The following is a 24,944-nucleotide window of genomic DNA, read 5'->3' as shown; positions in this document are numbered from 1 at the left end:
CAGCACATTGCTGGTGTATACCTTTTTTATCGCTTGGAGGAATGTCTGTCATTCTCAGGGCAGAGGGGTCATTCCCCAACCTTACATCAGCATTAGTTTAAAAATATGTAAATGCTGCGTGAAACTATCTTTAACTAATCTAAAACGATCTTAAAGGTAATGATTCTCCCTAGTGCAAACACCGAGGAACAAATCCTTTATTTGCTACCAATTGTAATCACTGATCCCAGCTGCACAATCTGGAGCTGAAAGTCATTTGGCAGTAATTATATGTTGCTGGGCCTGAAAGTCAGAGGGGGGGGGATTGGGGGGTGCCTGCAACTGGCTTGTCAGCAAGACAAGGAGATGTGCTTGCATTTCTGCCATCCACGTTCGTTCTTTGTTACCAGAAGGCCACATCAACATGCACTCAGTACTTCACAGGACTTATACTGCTGTTTTTTAGCAGGAGCTGAAACAACTTGCTAGGAGAAAAGCTGTGTATGCAGGGAAAAAGACAACAGGTTGGTACAGCTTCATTTTTGAGAGCTAGCCAATATCACCCATGGCAGGCACAAAAATTAAGAGCTCACCTGGCTACAACAAAGTTAACATATTTAAATCTTTACACTGCTGAGATCTGGATATACTCACATTCCTGCTTAAAGGTGAAGTATTCTGTGAGGTGCCTGCACTCATGGTTCCCTCGAAGGAGGAACAATGTTTTGGGATGATTTATCTTTAAACTCCATAAATACAGCACACACTGCAAGAGAGGGAAGGAGAAGATGGCATGTAATAAAAACCTTTTATAGGGTACTAATCATCCATAGACTTCACTAAGTGTTTCTGGGAAGACACCCAACAAGCTGATTTCAAAGTGGAACCCTGATAGAAACCCAGCTCCATAATCGGCAGTAGATTTTATCTTGGCCAACTCCACCAGTGGGGGAAAGCCACACTGCGCATTTCTCTATATTAGGCCTGAGTTGGAGAAGTGACAAATGAGATTGCATTCAACTGAAACCGACTCTGGGCTGGGTGGGGGCAGCTTTTCYTTCCAGCAAAAACCATAGCAAAAAGCACCCATTTTCAGAGCAGCAAAGCAAAACCAGATGCGCAGTAAGATCTGCAATCCAGATGTCCCGTTGCAATGTGAACCAGAGACCATCAAGCATAACAGACTTAACCATCTTGCTAACCATTTTATCAAGTGCATTAAACATCAGAAAAATTAAACTTGATCTTCTTCACTGATGGGTTTTTTCCCCTTTCTGTTTTTGTGCTTACGCTATAGTCATGTGAAGTTCAAGTTCAAAACAGGAAAACCCTAGCCAGAAAAAAAGCTTAGTAAAGCCTTCTGGCTTTGAAAAGGGCTTTCCACATCCCCTATCTGAGCAGCAACACCTGTAAAAAGATCATCTTTGATGAGGCACAGACCAAAGTCAAATTGAAACAATCATTTTAGCAGGGCCCCAGAAATACTTTACGATGGTTTCCCAAAGAAGCTAAAGGAAGAAGGGGAGTGCTGGAAAGCGAGCACACTTACCTTTCCGCACTCTGGGTTGCCAAGCCGACAGTTAAATCAGCCGATATCTAGTAGGGGGAAAAGTTACCACATTTCCCTTGTTGATTTTGAGTGCTGGAAGGACAACCCATGATGACAACAAGCTTTAAGATCTGGATTAAAGTTTCTAATAAGAGCTTACCCTTTAGGCTGACATGCCACAGAAACGGCACACTCTTTCAGAATGGAAATTATGGAGCGTGTCAATAGTTTTACRCTTAAAAAACACCACTGATCTGGTGCACACAACTCCAGGAATCAGCTGCTGTGGCATGGAAATGGCCTCCAGGACCAAAATAAACCAACCTCAAGCTAGTTTCCAGTATAGATACCTTAGATGTCATGGTATTTGAACACTGAACCTCTAAGCTAAGCTTTACATTAGTCATTCTAGCTACATGCAGGGATCCAATGAATCCCAAGGAGTTGTAAAGCACCCCCCCCCCCAAAAAAAAATGGATTACAAATACAGAATTTTAAAATTGAACAGAAACAGTGTCAGGGACAGTGCTGGGTAATTCAAGCTCTGGTTAGGGCTAGCAAAAGTAATGTTTTATTATATCTATTAACAGGAGGAATGTTCCCAACAAAAACATTTATAATTATGCTGTGATTTAAAGCTTTAGCCTGCTGTGCTTGCATCCTAAGCATTACATTTCTGGGCTATCACGAGAACTGGAAAATGAAAGTCACTATAAATGAAACAAAGGACTTGCTAAGGACTGGAGAAAGCAACCAACCCTGGTTTCACTGTTTCAAAGCAAAGCAAGAATGTAAAGATACACCATCAATAAAGAAGATATTAGGGTTTAAAAGCTRTTTTAGCATTAATGATATTTAGAAGGCTAGCAATGTGGAAAAGGGATACTTAAAAATACATTAAAAGTATTTTAAAATGGAATGGAAGTGAGGGGAGTTACTCAGCACCACAATTCTTCCTGGAAACACAACAGCCAAACCACACAAGTCTAGAGCAAACTTCTTTTGCAAGACTGGAGCTCCACATGGTTTGTAGCTATTTCACAAGCAACTATAAAATTTGGGGGCTGACCAACAGAAAGRTACCAGTGGGTTAATGACGAGTAAAGAACGTTCAACAGTCCTTGCTAGCTCTGGAGGGGCTGGAACAAGAAACAAAGCAGATTTCTACATTCACATGCATCAGATGTTTCCTGGTGTTTTGTACAGATCCTTTTCCCAGATTTTCAAGGCGCTGTGCCCAGGAATTGATTACTGGATGTTTACAATAGCCTAGTAGCAACTTGAGACAATTACGGATTACTAGATTTAAATACTTTACTTCTCTTTTCACTCTGCCTATCAGCTTGAAGCCCAAGGCCAAGCAGTCAGGCCTGTGCCCCTGTTTGATACAGCTTTCACTCAAAAGGCTCTCACAAGAGGGAAGGTCAGCGTGTCGCGGTGGGTGAACTGCAAGAGGAATTGCTACCTGCAATCCAGTGCAAACGCAAGAGGGAATGCTGCCAAACCTGCCTGCCACCAGCCACAATGTAATCTCACATACGATTTATAAAACCCGGCATTCATGAGAAGGTTAAAAACATTGAGCCTGCCAGCATGTTTTGAAGCAGGCACAGAAGAAACAGCATGCGAGAATTCCTGCAGCCGGGTCCAGGGCGCAGCCCAGAAACCTGCCTTAGCAGTTATCCTTCAGTAGGACGTGGTGGATGGCTGCAAAGGGACACAACAGTTGAATACTGCTACAGAAAAGTATGATATTAAAGGCACTACATGGAAACTGCAAGGAGAGCAAAGCCAACTCACTTTGCACAGCTCAACACCAACCTAAGAGACAGTATTTGATGGGTTTCCTCTTTCCACTGGAAATGCACATCTGCCTCCCAGAGACAGATCTGCAGCAGGGAGAGACCGGGGCTCACTCTACAGACCGCACGCTCGACAGCCCGGCGCTCCTTCTGGGCGATATTCCTCCTTCGCGTTTCTCTGCTGCTCCCTTCCAGTAACACCAAAAACGTGTGCGGCTCTGCACACACATACAAGGCAAACAAAGCAGTTGGGGCTAATTTTAGGTTTACAACATTGACTGGATCTTTTTAATATTTAATTATTCTGGATAAAACAGTACATTCTAGTCTGGCAAAATTACTGTACATTTAATTCCCTAATTATACAATGATAATACATCCCATTGTAACTGAATTTGAAAAACTAGTCTGGCAAAGGTGTATACCGTTATCGCTCCATCTTTACTGATGAATATCTCTTTCCATAGATTCTATTTGCGGTCATAATAATTGTATCACTTTATAATTAATAAAACAATTCTACTCATTGTATTATGGCATTTCCTGGCATCGCCAGTCAGAACAGTCCATTGCTGGCGACAGGGGGACAGACCTCTCCTGTGTAAGGGCCAAGAGGTGCAACTACAAGCTTAAGAAAGGCACAAGCACTTTGAAGGAAGCATCTTTTCCACTTGCAGACTGACAAGAGAATCCTTCATCAGGATGCTGTCTCATCAACATCTCAAAATGGAGATGTTTAGCCTGATTTCCTTGCCGCCTGTCAGTCCCTTTCCTACAACATTTGAGTCCATGGACTAAGTCCAAATAAATTTGACAACTGCCTCAAAAGCAATTAGAAATCTGGTTTTAAAAAAAAAAAAAAACCCACAACAACAACAACAACAAAAAACCCAGCAACCAAATCAGAGAAAGAGGAAAATGTCTTCCCTGAGGAACAGGTGAAGAAGCCAACTGACCACAGAGCAAATGCCTAACTCCAGACAAGCAGCAGCTCTCTTGCCCAGTGAGGCTGGGGTTACGACACCAGAGGAGCAAAGGAATAATCCATRCCCTACCTGGCCTCATTAGTTTCACAGATCATGGAACAATTTTTTTTTTTAAATTTTTCATATATAAAACAGACCAGTCCAGCAGAATGAGTCAGAGCTTGCAGAACAGAACCGCAAGGCTCTGCACAGTCCCTTATCTCTGCACGCAAGAGTAAAAGTAACTGTTCCCACCGAGTCTGTGGGAGACCCATCACGCCTCCGCGTGGCCCCTGAATACGCGCAAGAAGAGACATAGCGACGTTGCCAGCTTCCCTTGCACGCCGCGGCGCTAACACGGAGGGATGAGTGCAGGGGAGGGGAAGGGAGCGCAGCCTCTCCGTCCGTGTGGTCCAGGCCTTTCCCAGCGGGACCGCTTGCACGCCRGTTAGCCTCGCTCTTGCAGCAGGCTTTGCAACATGGACTGAAAGCAAACCCTGTGCACAGTCCTCTTCCATTAGGCATCAGCAGTCTCAGCTTTCACACAGTTGCTTCCCTTCCCTCCCCCTGCTTTTTTTTCAAAACACTCTTCATGGCCTCATTATACTTACTGGGAATGAATGTTTTTAAATGAGAATTTCCCTAAGCCAGAAGCCCAGAAATAATTTGCTATAGATATCCAACTGAGCCGATGAACAGAGGCTTTGGGGCTTTGTAAAGGTTCTGTCTGAACTATAAACTGCTGCTTTTACCTTGACAACCAAATATTCACAGCAATAGGGAAAACTTACAAGGGTTATGTGGGCTGCTAACAAGCAACCCAGTTTGCCTTAACACTTCCTTGGCGCCCAGTTTTGCATCCTGATGTAGGCAATCAGGAAACAAGATGCAATTATACAATTACCTCCTATTTCATTCAGTTAAAAGGTCATGATTATCAGCTGCTCTGGGCAGACACTCGATAATATCCCCACCCAGCATATGGATGCACAAGTTTGTGCTGTGACTCATGAAAGCCTGACGCTGCTGCTGTTCTTCACCTTTCCTGCGGTGAAAGCACAGCCAAACCTGGAGGCCTTTCAATCACCCGAACCTCTGTGATAAAGCGATCACAGCTGCAAAGTTAAAACATTCAAATATCATTGATCTCTGCATTTAGGAGGCCAGTTGCTACCGCTGCCAGGAATGTTTGCATTTTATAAAACAGAAGTCTTCCAAAAAAATGCAGGCACACATTAGGTGCTTTTAACTCTTTGCTTATAGCTATCATCCGAGTCAGCTGCTAAACTGCTGCCATTTCACTATAGAAACCAGCGCTGCYGAGGCTGCTACACACCCAAGTGGGAATCTCTTAAAACACATAGGCTGCACTTTGCAGTAGGTGGAAAGAAAAGGCACACATCAATAAGAACAAGGGAATCAAGCCTTCTAGATTCTGCTTTATCAGTGACATTTGGATCAGCCCCCGCATGTACTAATCAAAGCCCACCCTGATTCGTGAAAGATCAATGCTAGCTCTGTGGGGTAAGAGAGTGGTTGGTGGCTTTCTCCTCCCTACTGCAGACTGAAGGGGAAAGGGGAAAGAGGAGGGTCAAGAACAGCACGAAAAGCTTCATGCTGAGAGCTTACAAAGACCAACTGCCCCAGGGCTCTCAAGCCCAAAAACGCTGGGCTGCTCTGCGCAGGCCCCTGTGCTGGAGCGTCAGGCCTCAGCCAAGACCTGATGATGAAGAATTGCTCTGCCTTACTACAGCTTTCAGGCCTTCCTCCCGAGAAGGAAAAAAAAACAAAAAACAGAAATAAAACTCCTCTTCCCATCAACTCTGTTCTCCAAGACGGACTCATCCATCATTCTGGAATTTTTCAATACTATCACAATATGTAGAGGTCACAGCACTGATCCCAAACGTAGACGCTCACTTCTGCAGATCTAGCAGTAAAATCCCCAAGTTAGAACAACCACAGGGTAAGAGCACAGGATGGGAAAAGCACGTTATCGCCCAGGATCTGTAAAATTCACGTGTAGACCCAGGGTACAATAATCTCACTTGGAAGTTTTTCAGTTAATTCCTCCCTCAAAAAAACCTTCCAATCCCAGAAAGAGTTGCTACGCAATAATATAATCTTTTCTAGGTAAATAACACTTAAACCGCAAACTCATTTTGCACAAACCAAACGATTTAAACAATCGTATGCCTGTTCTTCCCCTTCCTCCCCAGGGAGGTTACAGGGTTTCCCTGCCAGCACCACCAGAAATCCAGCAGCCACACACAACATCGCCTTTGAGCATCTGTGTGTCCACTATCCCGGAAACGGCTCATTGTCACACCTTGGCTTACAGTCAATATTTAGGAACACACGAAGCATAAGGGTGGAAATAAGTCAGAAACCTGTTAAAGCACAAGCTATATGTGGTACCCTCCTAAATTCTCTGCAGAATCCTTCAAAGCAACATTTGCATTAACTGCCTTCATTTGACTTGAGAGTTCCTCCCCAAAAATTTAACTGACTTTGGTACAGAAAAATTTGTTTGCAGACCCGACAGCGCAGCTATTCCTCGACTGTGGCACATGCCTTTCCTATGAGAAGCCAAAATGATTTTATAACACTTATTCTGTTACTTCCAGGTCCCACCATCACTGGTTTTGCCATCTTTTATGCCCCCAGTTTCTCAAATGTCACCTGTCACATTGCCTCCACCTGGAACAAGCATTCCTTTTCTACTCAACTCTGTCTCTGTGAAACGAAAAGACTGCAATCCCTTGGGGTCTGCAGCATTTGCTAATAGCTCTCCCAGGCTGCCTGCTTTGTCGCTTGCAAGTCTTCAATGAGTCAGAAGCAGCCATGGGTACCCATCGATTACTCTGCCCTTTAAGGCCAACAACTCACAGCGCTAGCCAGTACTCACTCAGTGGCAACCCACAGAGCTGCAAAAATCCTAACACGATGCCGGATGTTCCACCGATGTCTGTAACGTGACAGCATTATTGTGACAAGGCAGACTGTCACACGGGCGCAGCRTGGCTAGATACACAATTAAAGCCCTCGGCACTAAGCTTGTGGGTCACAGCGAGATACACAACATCCCAGATGATATAAGTGCTCCTTTCTCCTGACCCCATCCACAGCAACRCAAGGTGATGCTTTCAGGGGGACAGTAGGGAAGCAATGACTCAGTAGTGTAGTGCTTTCTTTTCACTGCTAAGCTAAATCCTGCAAGTTTTTAAACATTTGCTTCCCACTGCCTTGTAGGATCCTGTTGCCTGCAATATACAATCAACTCTCCCTCTTATTCCACTGACTGACAGCTACAAGTGATATTAAAGCTAGAATTCAGAAGCCAGAGTTTAGACATTAACCCCACTGCTGCTGTTTAGCTCTGTCACTGTATGAGGACACAATTCTCCACCATGAGTAATGTCACATTTGAGCAACACTTTTTCACCATAATTATACTGCAGGTAAGTTACCTACAATGTGATTTTCATCATATGCAAAAGGATACTAAAGGATAAAATTCAGCATAAGAGACCTGTATTTGCTAGTTTATTTCAACACTGCTAGTACTAACATCAACAGGCTCAAGTTTATTTGTCACCTCTATACTGAAGTAGCCTCTGTCCACATAGTCTCCCAGGAAGAGGTAGCGGGTGTTATTGGGTGATCCTCCAACTTCAAATAACTTCATCAGGTCAAAAAACTGCCCATGAATGTCACCGCACACTAGGGGAGGAAGAACAGCACAAAAGAGGGTCAGAATTACATGCTAAGAAAAGAAAGGTCATGACAGCAACAGGGAGCATAGCAGGGCTTCACTCTGACCTAAGCCACCCTGCTTTATGTCCAGCTTCTGTAAAGATGTACTCAATCTACACTAGCAAAATCCTCTCTTCTGAGAATTAAGGCAATTTAAAAACCTTACTGCCTGAACACTGGTGGAAGGAACACAGCAGAAAATCTGCTCCTCTGAGCAGCTTGTGTTTCCTAGATGGGTCTCATTTACGACTGCAGCCGCAGAAAGCTCTCTGACCTGTGATCGGAGCCTCCACTTCGATCATTGTCTTCTCATGCCTAAGAATGGCAGCCCCATCATTGATTATCTTCAACGCCGCATCCTCTTCCAGGCGCCCTTCCTTTACCAAGTGGCTCTTCAAGACGTCAAGCCTAGGCTTCCCGTCCTCAAACACCTCCTTCAGAGTGAGCCGCTGCGTGGGAGGAAACGGGACAGCTGGAAATGGAAGTGAAGAAGTTAGCAACATGTCTCTTTCGGGGGAAAGAATTACAGTCTTTTTAGCAGGAGACGTTCGTTCCAAGCTTAAAGATGAGCATACATTCAGAAACACACTTTCACTAAAATTATGCTCTCATATACCAAAAGAAGAAAAGCTATGCTGTCAGAGCAACCGAAGCTACACCCYTCAGCATGTTTAAGAAGCTGTCGTATGCAGATTAAATGCCATATGCATCCACAGAAAATGCAGGCAACAAAGCTATCTCTGAATTCAGTGAGTTTACTTGCCATCATAATGCTGCATTATAACAGGACTGCATGCAAATACCAGCAAAAGCAAGGAGAAAAACATACTGGTTCCCAGAAACTAGCAATTTAGGGTAGGAGGACCAACATTTACATTCTAGCTTATCAAGAAATTGCACATACTGATAAAGCAGAAGCTGCCTTTACCACACCACAACCTCGCAACTCTCAGTACAGGCCATTTTAAGTGTGACTTCAAAAAGCTTAACCCCAAGCTTAATAACTGGTTAATCTTGATGAAATCCCATGTATGAGGCAAGTATTTCTACGGCACTCATCTAGTTGTAACACATTACCTAATTTTTAAATCTAGCTACAAAACAACAACAAAAACCATTATTATTTTCATGCTAGGCAACTCTCATCTGCGAGGTGACCTCTAGCAGAAAGGAAGCATATGTAACACAGAAATAATAGTTACGAGTGAGAACCATTTGACTTACTCATCTACCTTCTCCTAGGCCAGGTTCATTAAAAAAAAAAAGAAACAAAAAAAAAAGACGAACATGTGACCCTTGCATAATAATGAAAGGCTATGCAGTGTCTTAATTCCAAATAAATTGCAGGAAGGAGGCCTGGATGTTTGGGAAACAAAGAAAAACTGGAAATAAAATCCCATCAAGCAGATGTGAAAGTGCACTGTTCCAGCTAACGGCAGCTCCATCGCACCGCTCAGCAGTTTGCATCTTATCACCAAGATGCAGCACAGAGATCATCCGAGGTCCTGGAGTCCATTTCCTTCTCAAAACAACTGAAATAACCAGTATCTCCTCAGTCATCTAGTTCAGCCCTTTCAACATCCCCGTCACAGCAGAACCAGGCAGATTAGGACAAAGCGCTACTGAGGGAGCAGCTGGGCAGGGTGGATGGAAGAGGAAGAGATTTTAGGGTAGCTGTTGCTCCTCAGGCCTCCCTGGGGCAACGCACGCCATTGCCGCACGCACAGCGACAAGACAAGCCTCTTATCCGGCCGGGAGAGGACTTATGGGCGCAGGGACGGCGGGCCAGACCCCCTAACCCTCGCTGGGGGACCCCCGGGCTATCCCCGAATCGCAAAGGCAAACCGGGGGCTTCACGGCTGTTTTAATCATTCTCCTGCCAGCCTGCTGCTGAGGATGCAGCACCCCCAGCACGCCGCACGTGCGACCGTACCCACTCACTAGGTAATGCACCACCTCTTCCACAGCTCCCGCTTCTGCGATACGATCGTGCCGTGTGGTGAAAGACAGATTTGCACTTAACTGTAATTCAGCTAGAGGAGAAAAATATCACTGATATGCAAATGAAGTTGATGTTCTTACCAGTCCTCCGCTAAAGACTTCCCGCGTGCCAAACCATGTCGAATTTAACAGGCATAGCAACAGTGCTGGTCAGATAATACAGTAGCTAACAGTAATGCAACGAGCTCTTTTAAATGCAAATAGAGTAGCTATTTAGTTTGGAAACCCAGGGGGCAGAGAGAAAAGCAGAAAGACAGCACAAGAGATTCTTTGCAGCTGAACATCAATTTTCAAATAACGTGAAATGTAGGACAGAGGAGAACAAGAGCAGATATAATGAAAGGGGACCCAGCGCCCGCAATAAGGTGGCCCTCTTTCATCTACCGCTTTGAAAGTTTTGCTCTACCGGTTGTGCACTTGCTAAGTGCCCAACATGCCTTGAATGGTTCAGGACACATGCAGTGCTTTCCCCAAGGAGCCTCCAATTAAAGAGGTTTAAGCAAGACCCCTGCACGTACCAACACAAGCTTGACACAGTATTTTTTACTGCATACATTGCTCATCTCTATTGCCTAAGAAAAAAAGGTGACCTCTTTGGTTACTGACGAAAAATTCTACATTTTGCAGAATTTAGCACTTTTTTCCCCACGTTCTCTGGATTTGCGTGATGACAGCATCATTTGCACTGCAGACACAGGCAGAGGGAAGAAGCTGCAGGTCCGACATATAAATAGGTTCAGATGGAACAATGGAAGCCAAAAAGATTTCCGTGCAAACGCGTGCACAGGACTCAACTGCGGGAAACCGAGGCTTCGGGACGTACTGCAGCGAGTGACTGGTAAACAACTTGCAAGTACTTCTACAAACTAGGCAGTTGCCCTAGCATCTGCCTCTAAAGGAAGTGAGAGCATTTGAAGGTCAAACGATTTGTAAGGAAGAGAAAAGAAGATTCAAAAGAAGTAGGAACTTTTTGGCACAATATTCCACATCTTTGCACTTCCAGGCCTTCAAAAATGGCCACTAATTCCAGAGCCAACTTGAGTTAACAGTGATAGCTAAGAAAAAAGCCCACAGAAGTTTCGATAGAAAGTTTAATGAAAACAGTATGTAATCACAAGAGCAGCAATGCCCATCACGCAATTCAGAAAAGATCCATGGAAAGCTTCTGGCATGGTCTGCTTTGCCTTTTCTTGGTAGCCCTAGTGAGCAGAGTTATGCAAGATAAAATATGAGGATATGCTGATGCGAGCAGCCAAGAACTTTTATGTAAGTTTTCACTGCTGGCTTCATACAACTCAACTCCCACAAGGAGCTGGGCACGATAAGGAATCGGCTCCGTCTCTGCTCTGCCAGTCTGCAAGCCAAACTCCAGTGAGCATGGACCGCGGCTGTGAGATCTGGGGAGAAAAATCTGCTCCAGAGAAGCAAGAGAGACCGGGATCGTTCTGGGGACATACGYACACAGCAAAGACCTCCTAGTAGACAAGGATTACTCCATATTGCCMATTTTCTACTTGATATGCTTCCTGCTATCCCACCCTAAAAAAGAGCTCTCGATTCCCCAAGCCAGTCGTACAGCACTGGAATAGCAGATATTCGTGCTTTGATACACGGAGAGAATCATCAAGCTCTTCAAAAGTTTGTGGGGGCTGCACGAAAAAGTCCTCCACGCACCAGCAAGTCATCAGAAAGTATGCACTTGAGCCGAAGCATTAGCAAAACTGAAAACCACCAATGATTATGTTTCCTACATGCAGCAAGTGAGGAGGACAAGTACTGAAGTAATTAGTGTTGTCAAAGCAAGTAATCCTGTTAGCCAGTATAACTTGTATAAAGGCTTTAATCAACTCAGTGCAAGCAGTTATCTGACACACTAACATCCTTTTTTTTTTTTTTTTTTTTAAGATCTGAATATTATCTGAATATTATCCTCGTTAATGCTCAACGCTATTGAAGGGACCAATCTTGTAAGGTGTAGAGGAACAGAGTCCTCACTGGAGCTAGCCTTTGCTTGCAGAAAGTGGAGGCACAGCGCTTAGAGCAAAAGCTTAAGCCATCAGATTGACGCCTGGCTCAGGGGCTAAAACCTCACACCTTGGGGCAAGGGGAGAGCGAAGTGTCCAGCCCGCTTCCTGCTCCCATCTGGAGAATGGGGAAATATGTCCTCATCTCGCAGAAAACTTCTTGGTTGCTGATAGGCTGCCAAAGCACCACGAAGAGACAGAGTGCTAAACTCATCCTTGTAGCCAGCTCCTTCCTCGCACTGCCCACCAACAACAGTTAACAAAAATGAAGGATAAAACATTCACAACACTAAGCTTCTTGTGAACATCCATTGCTGTGATCTTCACGCCATCTTCCTTTGCTTATAACATCATACGTTGCACCCAGTCTAACTTATATAATGAGATCTTTAGGTCTGGGGCTTATGATTTCACAAAGCATTAAAACACAGCCTATAGATTGCTGAGAAAACACTACAATTCCTTTTCTACTAACAGGACATGCATTGCACCCCAAAACGCTAGCAAAAGAACACAAGCACAAGATAGGGTCAAGCCATGAAATCTATCATTGATTTTCATAATAGAGGGGTTAAAACAAAACAAAGATCCTGTCATCCCCGCACGGGAGAATGTGGCAGCAGTGGAGGTTAAACGAGGATAGCATTTCTAGGGACAAAACAGGGCCGACTGATCCACACCTCCAGAAAGAACAGGCCAATACCATGGAAGAGAAAACAAAGTGATTCTCATATTATTGTTTATATATTTAAGACTCTCTTGGATGACTGTACAAAGCAATAAGCAGGATTCATTACTGAAAAAGGAGCAAGTAGTATTTGCTTAAAGTGACAACTACAGCAAGACTTAATTGGTTCCCTGACCAGCTGGGGCTTCTAAAGAAAAGGAGGTGTCCTCTCACACAGGGGCGAGYAGGGCTTGAACTCCACAAAAAGCACCCAGGATTAAAAATGCTCAGAAACAAACTCGAGAGATTACAGTGCAATTCCTGACACCCATATGGGCATGTATCTAAAGGGYATTTAATGCAATAGCCTCCTTCCCTGCTTGCTCCTAGTCAAATGCATGATATTACAGGCAGTTAGTTGAACAGATGGTTACAGATGTACTTTGGGGAGAAAAAGTACATTTCAGGCATTCTGAAACAGCCAGTACAGCCCAGGCAAAACTAAGCAAAGTCAAAGCCATCATTTCTGTGCTCAGAAACCCAACATAAGGTACTAATAGCTTCCAATTACTGAACCCTCTCCACTTGTGCTAGAAGGCATCTAAAATATTTGACTGACATTCAGCTAAAAATCTGACAATTCAGGATGACAGATGTCCCCCCGCCACAGTGGAGATCTAAGTGTTGAGAAAGTCASATGCAGCTGCCAAAGGTAAAACATCCACGGTAAAAAGACTGCATGGGAGGCATCTGCATCACCTTTGAAAGCTACCTCCTATGTTGAACTATGGATAGCATGAGCAGGAGGTCAGTGGGTTTTTTTCAATTTCCAAATAGTCTAATGTTATTTTTATCAGACATCTTCTCTATTCCCATTCACATGTAACCTACATTCTTTTATTCAGAGCTGAGCAAAGATTATTAGGGCTCAAACTGAGCCAACTGACTAAGAAGCAATAATCTGGAGAAGTCCACCTGGTTCAGTGATGAAAGGTAACAGCAATGCCATTTTGTGTTCACAGAAGGCTTAAGTTTCAGCAATGTGCAAAGCTTTAACAGTAATTAACAGGGAACAAATACTTGGAAGGCAAGTGATGGATGACATCTTTATCACAGCTACAGCAATGTGCTACTCAATCTGCTCTGGTATTTCTCTATTACAGGGTCCCACAACAACATCTTCCTATGGTCCAAGACCACATGGCATGCCTCCCTCACCCAAATATGCAGAACCCATTGATCTAGCTCCTATAGCACTTTTTTTTTTTTTTTTTTTTGACCTCAGAATACTTTGGAAATGGCTACAATGAAGAACATGTGCGAGCTGGGAAGTAAGCATATGTAACGACTACCGCTTCCAATTTCAGATGAAGAGCCTCGCAGGCAGGCAGAGTGCAACCGCTCCTCCTGCAACGGGGCGGCCCCTCAGGCCACTGTTAAAATTTCCCAGGAACCCGTTTCAGCCAGTAACTGCTCCAGCAGCTCAGAGGCCGTAACAACATACCAGTGTTTTGAGGCTATTCCGAATCAGGCAGCCCTTCCCTGCCTCGCCAAGGTCATCTATCCAAACACCGACGAAACCCAACTAGAGTGCAAGTTCTGACACACTCCACCACGCAGATTTAAAGAGATGAGAGCAAAAAAAGCACACTTCAAAGCATAGCCTCAAGGGGAAAAGTCCTAGCAATCAACTTTTTACTACGATCAGGATTTCAAGCATTAATGCCACATAATGGCCTGCTGGGATATTTGGAAAGCCAAGCAAAGCAACAGGAAAGGACGTGGAGGTTCTTGCACTTAACACTAAAAGCAAGGATGGGTTGAACCTCAGCAGCTAAAGTAAATTTGTCAAATTCAAACTTCCTGTTGGTCCTAATATTTGTTAGCATCTACCAATTTTTCCATGGAATAATCTTTGTTTCTTGAAATTATGATCCGTACAAATTTCTGGTCATAAAACCCCCAAGTTCTCTTTGCTTTAAGAATCCCTATGCTCATTTGCATGAAATTTTCTCTCCTCTAGAGTGCCTCAGGGTAAGTTTACATGAGAGTCGTCTGCAAAAACAGATGTGTTCTTGATACCAATTTTTCAAAGCCTGGACCAAGCCCTGACAAACAATCTGTGTCATTTTTCAGTCTGAAGCAGTGCTGGCACAGGAGTCCTGATACTGCTATGTCAGAGTATTACCGCTCTCCAACTACAGAAGCAAAGTGGAAACAAAATCATGAAGTAGAGCAAATATATTGCTCCTCCAGCCTCCTACCACCTGAGAAAATAAGTAACTTATCCCCATAACACTGAATTGTGCTAGCATAAATAATATTCATATCTCAGAAGAGTCACCAAGTAAAGCAAACACCTTCCTTGCATAAATTCTGCAAGAGCCAGAAACAATTATTATTACAGTTCCTGTCTGCCCTCCTCCAAACTTTTGCATGTTCTTTCTACTCTTCTGAGGGCAGCAATTATTCTTTTTCATTATGAATAAGAGACTGTGGATTTCAGAGGCTCTAAGCATTCATAAATGGGGTGAAAAAGGAGTTGTGCATCTCACCCTTGAAGCAACTTTATACCTAGAGTCTTTGCTCTGGGGACTCCAGCAGCCTGGAGGGCCACAGCCCTTCCCACAGCTCCTGCGTTCAGTGTCAACTACCCATCGAAAATGTCACCCCCTCTATCCTCATTAACGTCTGATTTCCTACTAAACAGCAACTACTTCAAATACACAGGAGCATTAAACACAAGAGTTCACAGCTCCCCAGTTCAATTCAAAACTAGTCGGAGCTGTGCTGCTGCAACTGAGGCCAGCCTCTTCATATGCAACTGGTTCAGAAAGCTCGCTCTGCTCCTCACCTGGAACCAGATCCTTTTGTGTAGGACAACTAGAATATGTCCTCACAACAAATCCTAAAAAAATAAATAAATCTGTACTGTACTTAAAATTCTTCCAAGTTGAACGATTTCTTTGAAGGGGGAAGAGACACAGTAACAGTCATCATGATACTAGAGTCAAACGAAACTGAGAAAGACCAATCAATTGAGCCATTCCCATCAGCAAGTCTCTTTACCTTATCAGCTACCTTTCAGTAATTCAAGGAGTAACACCCAAATTCTGAGGCCACATTTCCTCTCAGTTGCTAGAATCTGGCACACACAGTCTATTCAGAAGCCAGGTGCATTTAATTCCAAAAAAAGCAAGTGACAGTCCTGTGTATCAAAACGTGAATACAAATACAATGTGTGCCAAAAGAGCACAATCCAGACCATGCTTAAAGCTCCTTTGGCCCTGCAGAACTACCAAGAGTAAAGCCAAGAGGCTAGAAAATAATAAAAGATACCTAAATTGAGTCCACAGGTGCATTTTGGAAGCCATACAGCTTCTAAACCTTATAGCTACTACACTGAACTGTGCTCATGAACTCTTTAAAAACTTTAATCAGGATAGAGCGTGATTATCCTTAAACTATTTTTCTGCTGGCAAAACATCTAGCACAGACAGCAAAATAGTGCTATCAGACTAGAAGAAAAAAAGGCGTTTTTGCCAAAGTAAACCGAGGCTACTCAAGGAGGTTTTACTGATATGGCTCTGCAAGCCAAGATTTCCCAAGATAGGCAAGCCTGGGGACAGCTGCAGACGGCCACTCTCAGAGGCGGCTGGACTGCTAGGTGGAGCTGGCCGTACACGCAGGGATGTGGCACYGCGCTCTCTCACTCTTCATGCACTATGCACCTCCTCAAAGAGCTGGGTGAGATTAAAACCAGGAGTATTTAATTAGAACAGAGGCGACTTAAGGCTGTCACTGCGCATCAGCCACACGGCTCTTAACTAGGAGAGCCATCCACAAACCTTTCGCTATGTAAATTAACTCTTCACGCATGGATTCTTCCCCTGCCGCTGGGATTTCCCCATGAACAAAGCGGATCTTCAGCTGCAGCTGAGACCCAGATTCAGACTGCACGTCTTCCAGGAAGCCCAGCAAAGCTAGTCTTATTCTCGCCAAAGCACTCGGACTGCAGTTTAAGGAGGGTGGCTCAAAAATGTTTTTGGCAGGCACTGAACCTATTTCCCCAGCCTTCCCAGGAACAATATTGACATTAAAATTGTACTTGCCTGCAAGGGTCCCGTTAAGTTTACAGTGTCTGCACTGCTGTGCATAGGTCCATCTCTTAATGACCGGTGCTGATGTGGATTTGCCTGGGATTGTCATTGAGACAACCTGTCCAGAGTCAAATACGATGCGGGTGACAGGCTCCTTACACCGCTGAATGCCAATCCACCAGCTACTGCAAAGGAGAGCGCCTAAGCCCTGAAGACTAGCCTGAATAAAAATCTCTTCTGAGACACTCAATGTCTATAGACTTTCTAGCAGTCAAAAATATGTGTATTCCTATGAAATGATCACTCAACAGCACACTRACCACAGCAGACCTGTCGTCTTCCCTTCATCTGTTCCATCGATGGGATGTTCTCCTCAGCTGACTCAAGAGGGTCACTGCTAAGCTTGAATAAAAAAAATAACAGGAAAAAGCCTGAGGTCTACAGCAAACAGCTGCAGCTACTTAAAAAAGTGAGCTCACCAAAGGAGACGAGAGGGGATTCCTAGACATCAGCAGGCAGGGAAATTCACCACCTGCTTTCACAAGGTTAGCAAGCTGACAGCTAGGCCACTAATAGAGCATTAATATAAGAACAGTAGGGTCTTTGTGTCAAAGACTAATTCCCCACCTGCCGGTAAACGTAAATCTGACCCTACCAACAGTGTGCAGAGGGGGGGGGGGGCTGGCTCCAGTTTTAAAACTACTTTAAGTGGACATGATTTTGCACACTGCGTACTTTCAAGATCTCACTCAGGACAAGGTTGTAGGCATAAAATGGCCTGCTCCATAGGGTAACCTAAACAAAGTGGCATCCAGAAACATGCACTCTGACGCCCAACCACGGTGAGGGAAGGTGCAGAGCCCAGCCAGCAGGCCTTTGATGGAGCAACTGCTTCACTGCATCCAGCAAGAGGTGGTCACATCATCAATAATAAAGAATTCAAGTACTTGCAATCACCACTGCAGGAAAACAAAGACCAGTTCACACGCAGTAAAATCACAACAGGGGTCTCGGTTTCTCTTTTCTTCCCACCTCATGCCTTAGGGCTTCAACCTGAGCTACCGTCACAGTGGATCAAAACAATGCTGCTTAAAGCATTTCTAAAATGCCTTGCGATGTGCATGCTCCAATGTTTGACATTTCTACCCGCACATCGCCTTGTAACCACCATACAGAGATGCAGCCCGTCTGAAGGGTGCTACGAGCTAATTAAAATCTTTCCAGCGGCCACACTGTAGATCAGCAGGAGTTTTCTTGCAAACAAAAGGGTAAGTAAGTAGCCTGGTAAATGGGCTTCTTCAAGTCCCAGCAACGCTTGCACAGAGGTTATACCTGACTCAGGCCAGTGTATGCATAATCAAGTCATTTTAAAGTGAAAATCTGCCCTATGCTAATAAAAAAAGTCTCAAAAAAACAAATTCAATCTTTGCTGTGGGCCTCTGTGCAACAGGGATAGAGGTCAACGACTTGAGCCCCCAGCTATTGCTGCACTGGAAAATAGCMCTCTCTGCACTTCAGCTAGGGTCTTCCTCCAGGAAACCCTTGTGTTACATCAACTTTGGGATAATATTGTTTGAAAAATCATTTTCCCATGCTCACTATCTCTTATCAACTTATAAAAGGGAACGTTTTCTAAAGGAGGCTAGGGAACTGAGCACTCTTAGTGGAGTTACTCCGGGAGCACTGCTGACATCATTTCTCCCCGCTGCTGCTGGGAGAAGGGAATATTCAAGATTATAGGAAATTCACCCTGAACCACTTGTCTTACATGAGAGGCGATCACTGTGCTCTCTCACCATGTTTGGCTTGGGGTAGGGAAAGTGCTTTAAATTTACATCTTAAAGCCGTCACTACTGCAAATGTATTTACTGAAGGGGGAGAAGCACTCAGAAGTCAAGAGATTGATTTAGATTTCCAGATAGATAAAACCAACAAGCCCTATATAAGCAGCATACCCAGGCTCCCAGCTGGAGGAGGTCACATTACTCAATACACTCACATCCACCTCTGCTACTAATGGAAACACAGCGAGATCCTATTATGGCTTCATAGCTGGAGACGCTGCAGTTAGAGAAACCAGTGAGATTTTGCTTCGGAGGCTGGAGGTTTGAAGTCAGAGCGCAGCTCAGATAGTGTAACAATCCTCCTCCCTGCCAGAGAAATTTTTAAGAACTGCAGAACAAGATTTTATTTTCCTACTTCTTTTGAGCACCCTCCGCATTCAGGAGCGCCTACCACCCTCCACCCCAAACCTCCCCTCCAGTCCACGCCACCCACCCGAGAAGTCCCCAAGCAGAGACTGCTCTCAGTGCCGAGCTGTCCCCTCTCCCCCACCACCGCGGTGGTACCAAGCTGAGCCGCTCCTTGCCCTGAAGGGTTTTCACAGCACACCTGACGCAGGTCTCAAGTGTCACTCGCATAGGCTGTTCTGTACAGCTGCACCAGCCTGGCCGTTCGGAGCCAAGTCTTGCATTATAGGATAATGCTGATGCCTTTACGTAGTCCATTTCCTTGCTCCTGCTGCTTAATGACGTCTAATTCCATTACCATCCAAGACATTAACACACTGTAGAGCTAGTAAATATACCTGGCATCCCAACGCCATCTTCAGAGAAGCGCACGGGATCGAGTGGGGAACACCTGGAAAACCACACAGGCCACAGAGAACCCTGCACAAATACAGGGCTCCAAGTAACGTCTTTAGATTAGCGCTCGGCTCTGCCCTGAACAGGACCCCAGGATTTACCCAAATAGCTCCGTTCATCACCAACAGCCCAGTGTTCATTACTATTTTAAGCAAGCACCCTGCCCTACTTCCTGCAGACTCGATTCCTAAGCAGCAGACTGCCTTCCTCTCCTACCCATAAAAACCATCTAAACACCAAAAAATTACAGCCAGAAGAGAAATTCCTCTCGGCTCAGCCTTCTTTTATTAAATGAAAAATACTATTTCGGCACAACACCTAGCTAATCCAAGCTCATTTGTTCTAATTGCTACAGGACGGGGCCTCTGAGCAGCAGGCGCAGCCTTTAACATGGGGAATGGAATTAACCTTTCACAGGCTGATATCCAGAGAGCAGGAAGGCAGAAAAACCACATTACACACGGAGGGCTCACATAACGACAGYGCTCCAGACACGCACACGTACCTTGCCTCATCTCCTTCCCACCTCCTCCTTCAGGAGCGCCAGCACCACTCTGAAGCAGCTGGTATTGTTCTCAGAAGAAATGAAAAGACAACCCAATCTTATTTCCCTGACGCCTTATCAAAGTTTTCTAAGCAGTTGCACTAACCAAGGCTAGCATTAGATTTTAGGTTTTGTCACCAGCGGTGGCATTTCTGTTAATTAGCACAGCAACAGAACATTTATATTACAGGCTATAAAGAGACCCGACTTGGAGAAGTTTCATACGTGAGACAACGGCACCACTGGCTTTGTTCAGAGCAGACAGGAGATATATGAAGCATATTATAGCTGAATCGCCTGCATTACCCCACGATATTTGAGGAAGTGCCACTTAGCACTGCATTTGACTTCTGATTCATTTTTGGATGAAGTGCCACATGATCTGACAAGATCAGCGCTAATTCCGCAACAGCCAGTCTAAGCACTGGCAGAAAACTTCCTTTCCCTAGCACATCGCATTTAAAAAGAATAAAGCATCTTTCACGCAAGAAAGACCTCCAAACCGTGGATTCCCAGTTAGGAAGTACTCTGAGAGATCCCTACAGAGCTCATGCTTTTAAGGGCTAACTACACTCAAGACCTTCTTGAGCTTTGTCCAGACAAGTTGCTATACTATGACACAACTTGCTTTTTAGAGATCCCACCACTGCATCTTGACTCAGATGGCATTCGCACTTTTACTCTGGTGCGCCCAAGGCCTGAGAGCATGCACCTTGGCCTTTATCTCCATTTTTAGCCATTTAGCAGCTCTTATTTTCCCAAGTAGTGCTTATAAGCTATAAAATGGCTACCATTAGACAAAACAAACCAATTAAGGCATTATGGAAGACAAACATTAAATAAACAGCCATTACAGCGATCATCCTACATATTTCTTCTTTTCAATAATGACAATTTCCCTTATATTTAAGCCTTGCCTAAGCCTTTATTTGCTTTGCATGCAATTACAAAGCTACTTTGACTTTTATATCAGTGTGTTTTGTTCCAAAACTCTGTATAGCTCCCAAGTCCTCCTCATCTGCAGAAAGGCTAATGCTTAACCATTCAACTGCATTTAAGGAATGACAGTTTATATTGAAAACAAGGTAGAGAGCCGCATATTTTTCATAAAGTGAAAATCTTCAGGCAGCAAGATAAACTAGCACATTCTCTGAACTCTATCCACTTGGTAGCAACCTGGGGGAAGTTCTTCAAAGCCTCAGAAGGCAGCATATATTGATCTGACGTTGGTTTTTGGCTCCCCAGAGGAAAAGCTTCTGTTGAAGTCACCCAGAGCTTTCCTGAATGAATGCTGTGGGTTTAGACTCCGTGCTTCTAACAGCGTCTCCACCACACTACAAAGGCATGCACATGCTACGCAGAGAGAACAGGATGAGCAGCTCTTCATGCATTTTCTATTCAAGCGTGGCTTCACCTGAGCTGAACATCTAGACCCAAACTAGACATGCAGAAAGGAGCCTGGAAAAGCCAATGTGCTTATGAAAGGACAGCAAAGTGCAAACTGGGAAAGGTAGCACACCGCTTGTTTACAGGACACCTTTAGCTACCTGATCTCCAGCAACCCAGGAGCCGCTCAGCACCAGTCCCAGCTTTATCATCAGTGCAACTCCTCAGTGTCAAAGCACTGTCAGAGGCTCAGTCTTACCCCTCGACAGAACAGCAATAACGCAACACTTCTTCATAAAAGGGTGCAAATTAGCATGAGCACTAAACAGTATGCGCATTAGGTATGTCATACTGACTACTGAGAAACATGCAATGGCAAAGGCTGCCAACAAGAGAGCACCAGATTCTAGCTGTTCCGTCTTCACTACCTCTGTAACAGTGCGACATCTTACGAACTCACAGATCTAGAAGGTGCTCCAGATCCCTTTGCTTTCACTTGGTCAAATGTCTGAATACCGATACCCTGTTTTTTTAAAGAATTTTTCATGAATGCAATTGCAAACACAGTAAATTGGGTTGCCTTCTACACTTCAGCCACGCTCATGTATCCTTGGAAAGGCCAAACACAGCATACAGCTATGCTTACAACCACCGTTACTCCCCAGTGGAAGTTACACCTTGCAGGCATGATTTGCTGTAGGTGGAACGAAGCAGAACTACTGTAAGAAAAGTCTCCAAAGGCTTGTTTTTACAAGGCCCTATTTAYCAAGGGAAGGAGTCCCCCACCATACCCTAGTCCTGACCCTGAGAGTCCAGCCTGGGTGCGAGAGGGGAAGTCCGCCCCGCGGCATGCCCTGTCTCCACGACCATTTGAGCATCAGTTTCGCCCGAAGCTCCGCTTCAGGGCCACTGTGGTAGCCCAAAGCATCACACACACCTGCAGGCAAATTTGTATAGCATTTCACTGGCTGTGGCTCTACCAGCTAAGTCAAGTCTTTTTGGCAACACAGATAACTAGCTATGCAAATGTGGACCTAGCTATGCAAAAATCACTCCAATTTCCAGCATAACCACGTCAAGTACTCTCACAAGGACACCAACTTTGAAAAATAATGATCTCTGTTAACAACAGCAAACAATCTGCTGGTAGACTGGGCCATTTAAAAGCAATTCTTGACATATCCAAAAATTAGAGATTTTAACAAAGAACATGAAGTTACCTGAGTACAAGTTTAAGCATAAAACTGGAGCAAATGGAAACATTGTATTTCTTCTGATTAAACATAATTATAGTTAACATCTGCTGGGCTCTGGAGACGTAAATATATAGGTTAAACATAGTTAAAATTCTACATCCTACTTAATTGTAGCATTTTCAATTGAATGAAATTAGCTTTTACCTTCAGGTTTAAATTATTAATAACTGTGAACAATGTCACCACCTTTAAACAATAATCACAGCTAAGGAAGAAGATATTCCTGCCCAGATTTCTAGAGTCACTCAAATTAGCGTCCCAAGCATACCTGGGGGAAATCAAGCGCTTTCCTTGAGAAGTTCGCATGGCAGGCGCTCCGCGCGCGGCACCGCCGGTGGCGGAGGCAGCCTCCCGAGGCCGGCGTCCAGGCTGTGCCGAGACCGTCGGCACGCATTTGCGCGCCCGGCGAGCAGAGCAGGCTGCCTCCGTGCAAGCTCCAGCGAACGCTGCGCGTCTCAACCCCACCTGGCTCCGGACTAATTAGCGAAGGCCACTCCCAGCTCCGGCCACCTGGGTACCGCACGGCCGTCGGGCCCAGCGCGCCGCCCCGGCGTCGATACCAGCCACACGGTCCTTAATAGGATTTCACAGAAATGAATCTGAAAGCTCAACCACCAGGCGCGCCAGGATAGCGTGTCAGTAGGGGCGACTCGGCTGAATCATAATGGCTGCATTGACATTACCTTCCCCGAACGAGGCCAACCTAAACACACGCAGCTGCCTGGGATTTAGCAGGAGATTTACAGTTCGCACCGGCCCCTCAGACTGCCTGAAGGCCAATAAATCATAAAGCCACACACAGCCCTGGAGAAGACCCCGAATCCTGCACACGTATCAGAATTTCAGCCTTATTTCTCGCAGCAAGCTTAAACCAGCCCACAAAAAGCCCCCAGGCAGCACACAGCTAACCAAGCCCTGGGAGCCTCAAAGTCCAGGCTGCCATCCTATTCCACTTTCCCTTCATTTGAGGCCACAGTTATTAACATCTGAACATGTGACCAGCCACATGACAGGCTAAAAAAATCACTTGGACCAGTTCAGAGTAGAAGGTAGAGATGACAGCATACATCTATCGGGTGGGCACACCTCCATTGCCATATATTATAACCATTCTTGGGAACCAGCTCCTTTAACCAGGAGGCTCAAGGCAGCGCGACTGCCTACAACAATTCAAGCTGTCCAAGCGAGTAGCCTCAGTAACTGGGCAACTGTATAACTTTAACAGCTGGGTGCCTCTGGGCTACGGTGGTGGGTGCTGAGCAAAAGTTTAAGCAAGTGAACGCGTAGAGTAGATGTTCCCCAATGCGTGGGTATGATAGATGGCACCAGATCAATTAGGGCAGCTAAATGCACATCATACAAGCCTCCCCCTAATCCAGGAGTTTCTCAGCTAACATACTTCTCTCCTCATTAACCGCTTCGGTGTCTTCTGCTCTTTCAAAAATAGTACCTACTATAACGGGTCCTGAAGAGGGGGCCAGCTGGCATCAACCTCAGGGCATCAAAAGAGCTAACACAGCTTCGGGGGAGGCAAGACACAAGCAAACGGGCAYGGAGCTGCCAGAATTAGGGCAGGGCGGGCTCTCCCCCGCCCCCCTTTTGGAGGGGAGGGGGGGTCCAAAGCCTCCCCCCAGAGCAGGGCCTCAGCACCCCGCGTCCAGGAGCGAGGACTCCAGGCGCACGGAGGAGCACGCGCCTGCCTCTGCCTCCCTGCCCCAAGCCCCGCAGGGAGGACACCCCCAGGGCAGGTGCTGCTCCCCTTTGCCCCCTCCCTGGGCCTCCTCCCCCCGGTGCAAGGCTCCCCCCCCCCGGGATGGAGATCCCCCTCCACGCCGTGCGAGGCCCCCCCTTGTTGAGCAGGGAAGCCCAGCCTCCCTCCCTCCCCACCCCATCGCCCGCAAGGCAGGGACCTCCCGCACCCCGGTGGCGTGCACAGCCCTCGGGCAGGGGGTGTCCCCCCCCCACACACACACATGTGGGGCAGGGGGTCCCCAACGTATCACCCCTGCGGGGGACCTGCACGCCCCCCGTGCCCCCCCCTGCACTGCACCAGAGGCGGATCTGGGTGCCAGCTTCCCCCCTGCATAGCACATCACCCCTCCCAAGACCAAGGGTGCCCCCCACCATGCTCCCCCCCAGAGCAGGGGTGCTCCCCCATACCAGGCTCCCCCCAAAACAGGGGTGGTCCCCAACATCAGACTCCCCCCAGGACAGGTGTGCCCCCCCCAAAATAGCGATGCCCCTCACCAGGTTCCCCCTAGACCAGGGAT

The 24,944-nt window shown here is 45.7% G+C and overlaps 1 protein-coding gene across 2 annotated transcripts in view; it reads right to left on the bottom strand.

Moving 5' to 3' along the window:
- PPP3CC (protein phosphatase 3 catalytic subunit gamma) overlaps positions 1-19,452 on the bottom strand; it is a 35,962-nt gene extending 16,510 nt beyond the window's left edge. For both annotated transcript variants that reach the window (XM_026081772.1, XM_026081773.1), the window contains exons 1-4: positions 19,431-19,452; positions 8,326-8,523; positions 7,894-8,018; positions 634-745 (exon numbers count right to left, since the gene is read on the bottom strand). In XM_026081772.1, the coding sequence (XP_025937557.1) occupies positions 634-745; positions 7,894-8,018; positions 8,326-8,523; positions 19,431-19,437 (442 nt within the window). In that variant the 5' untranslated portion in view covers positions 19,438-19,452. The remainder of the gene's footprint in view (positions 1-633; positions 746-7,893; positions 8,019-8,325; positions 8,524-19,430) is intronic.
- Between the last annotated feature and the right edge of the window lie 5,492 nt (positions 19,453-24,944).

The sequence above is a fragment of the Apteryx rowi genome, unplaced genomic scaffold, assembly GCF_003343035.1.
Source record: "Apteryx rowi isolate R43461 unplaced genomic scaffold, aptRow1 scaffold_56, whole genome shotgun sequence".
Taxonomy (NCBI): domain Eukaryota; kingdom Metazoa; phylum Chordata; class Aves; order Apterygiformes; family Apterygidae; genus Apteryx; species Apteryx rowi.
The sequence above is the reverse complement of the archived record's forward strand: the minus strand, read 5'-3'. Positions and strand labels throughout refer to the sequence as shown.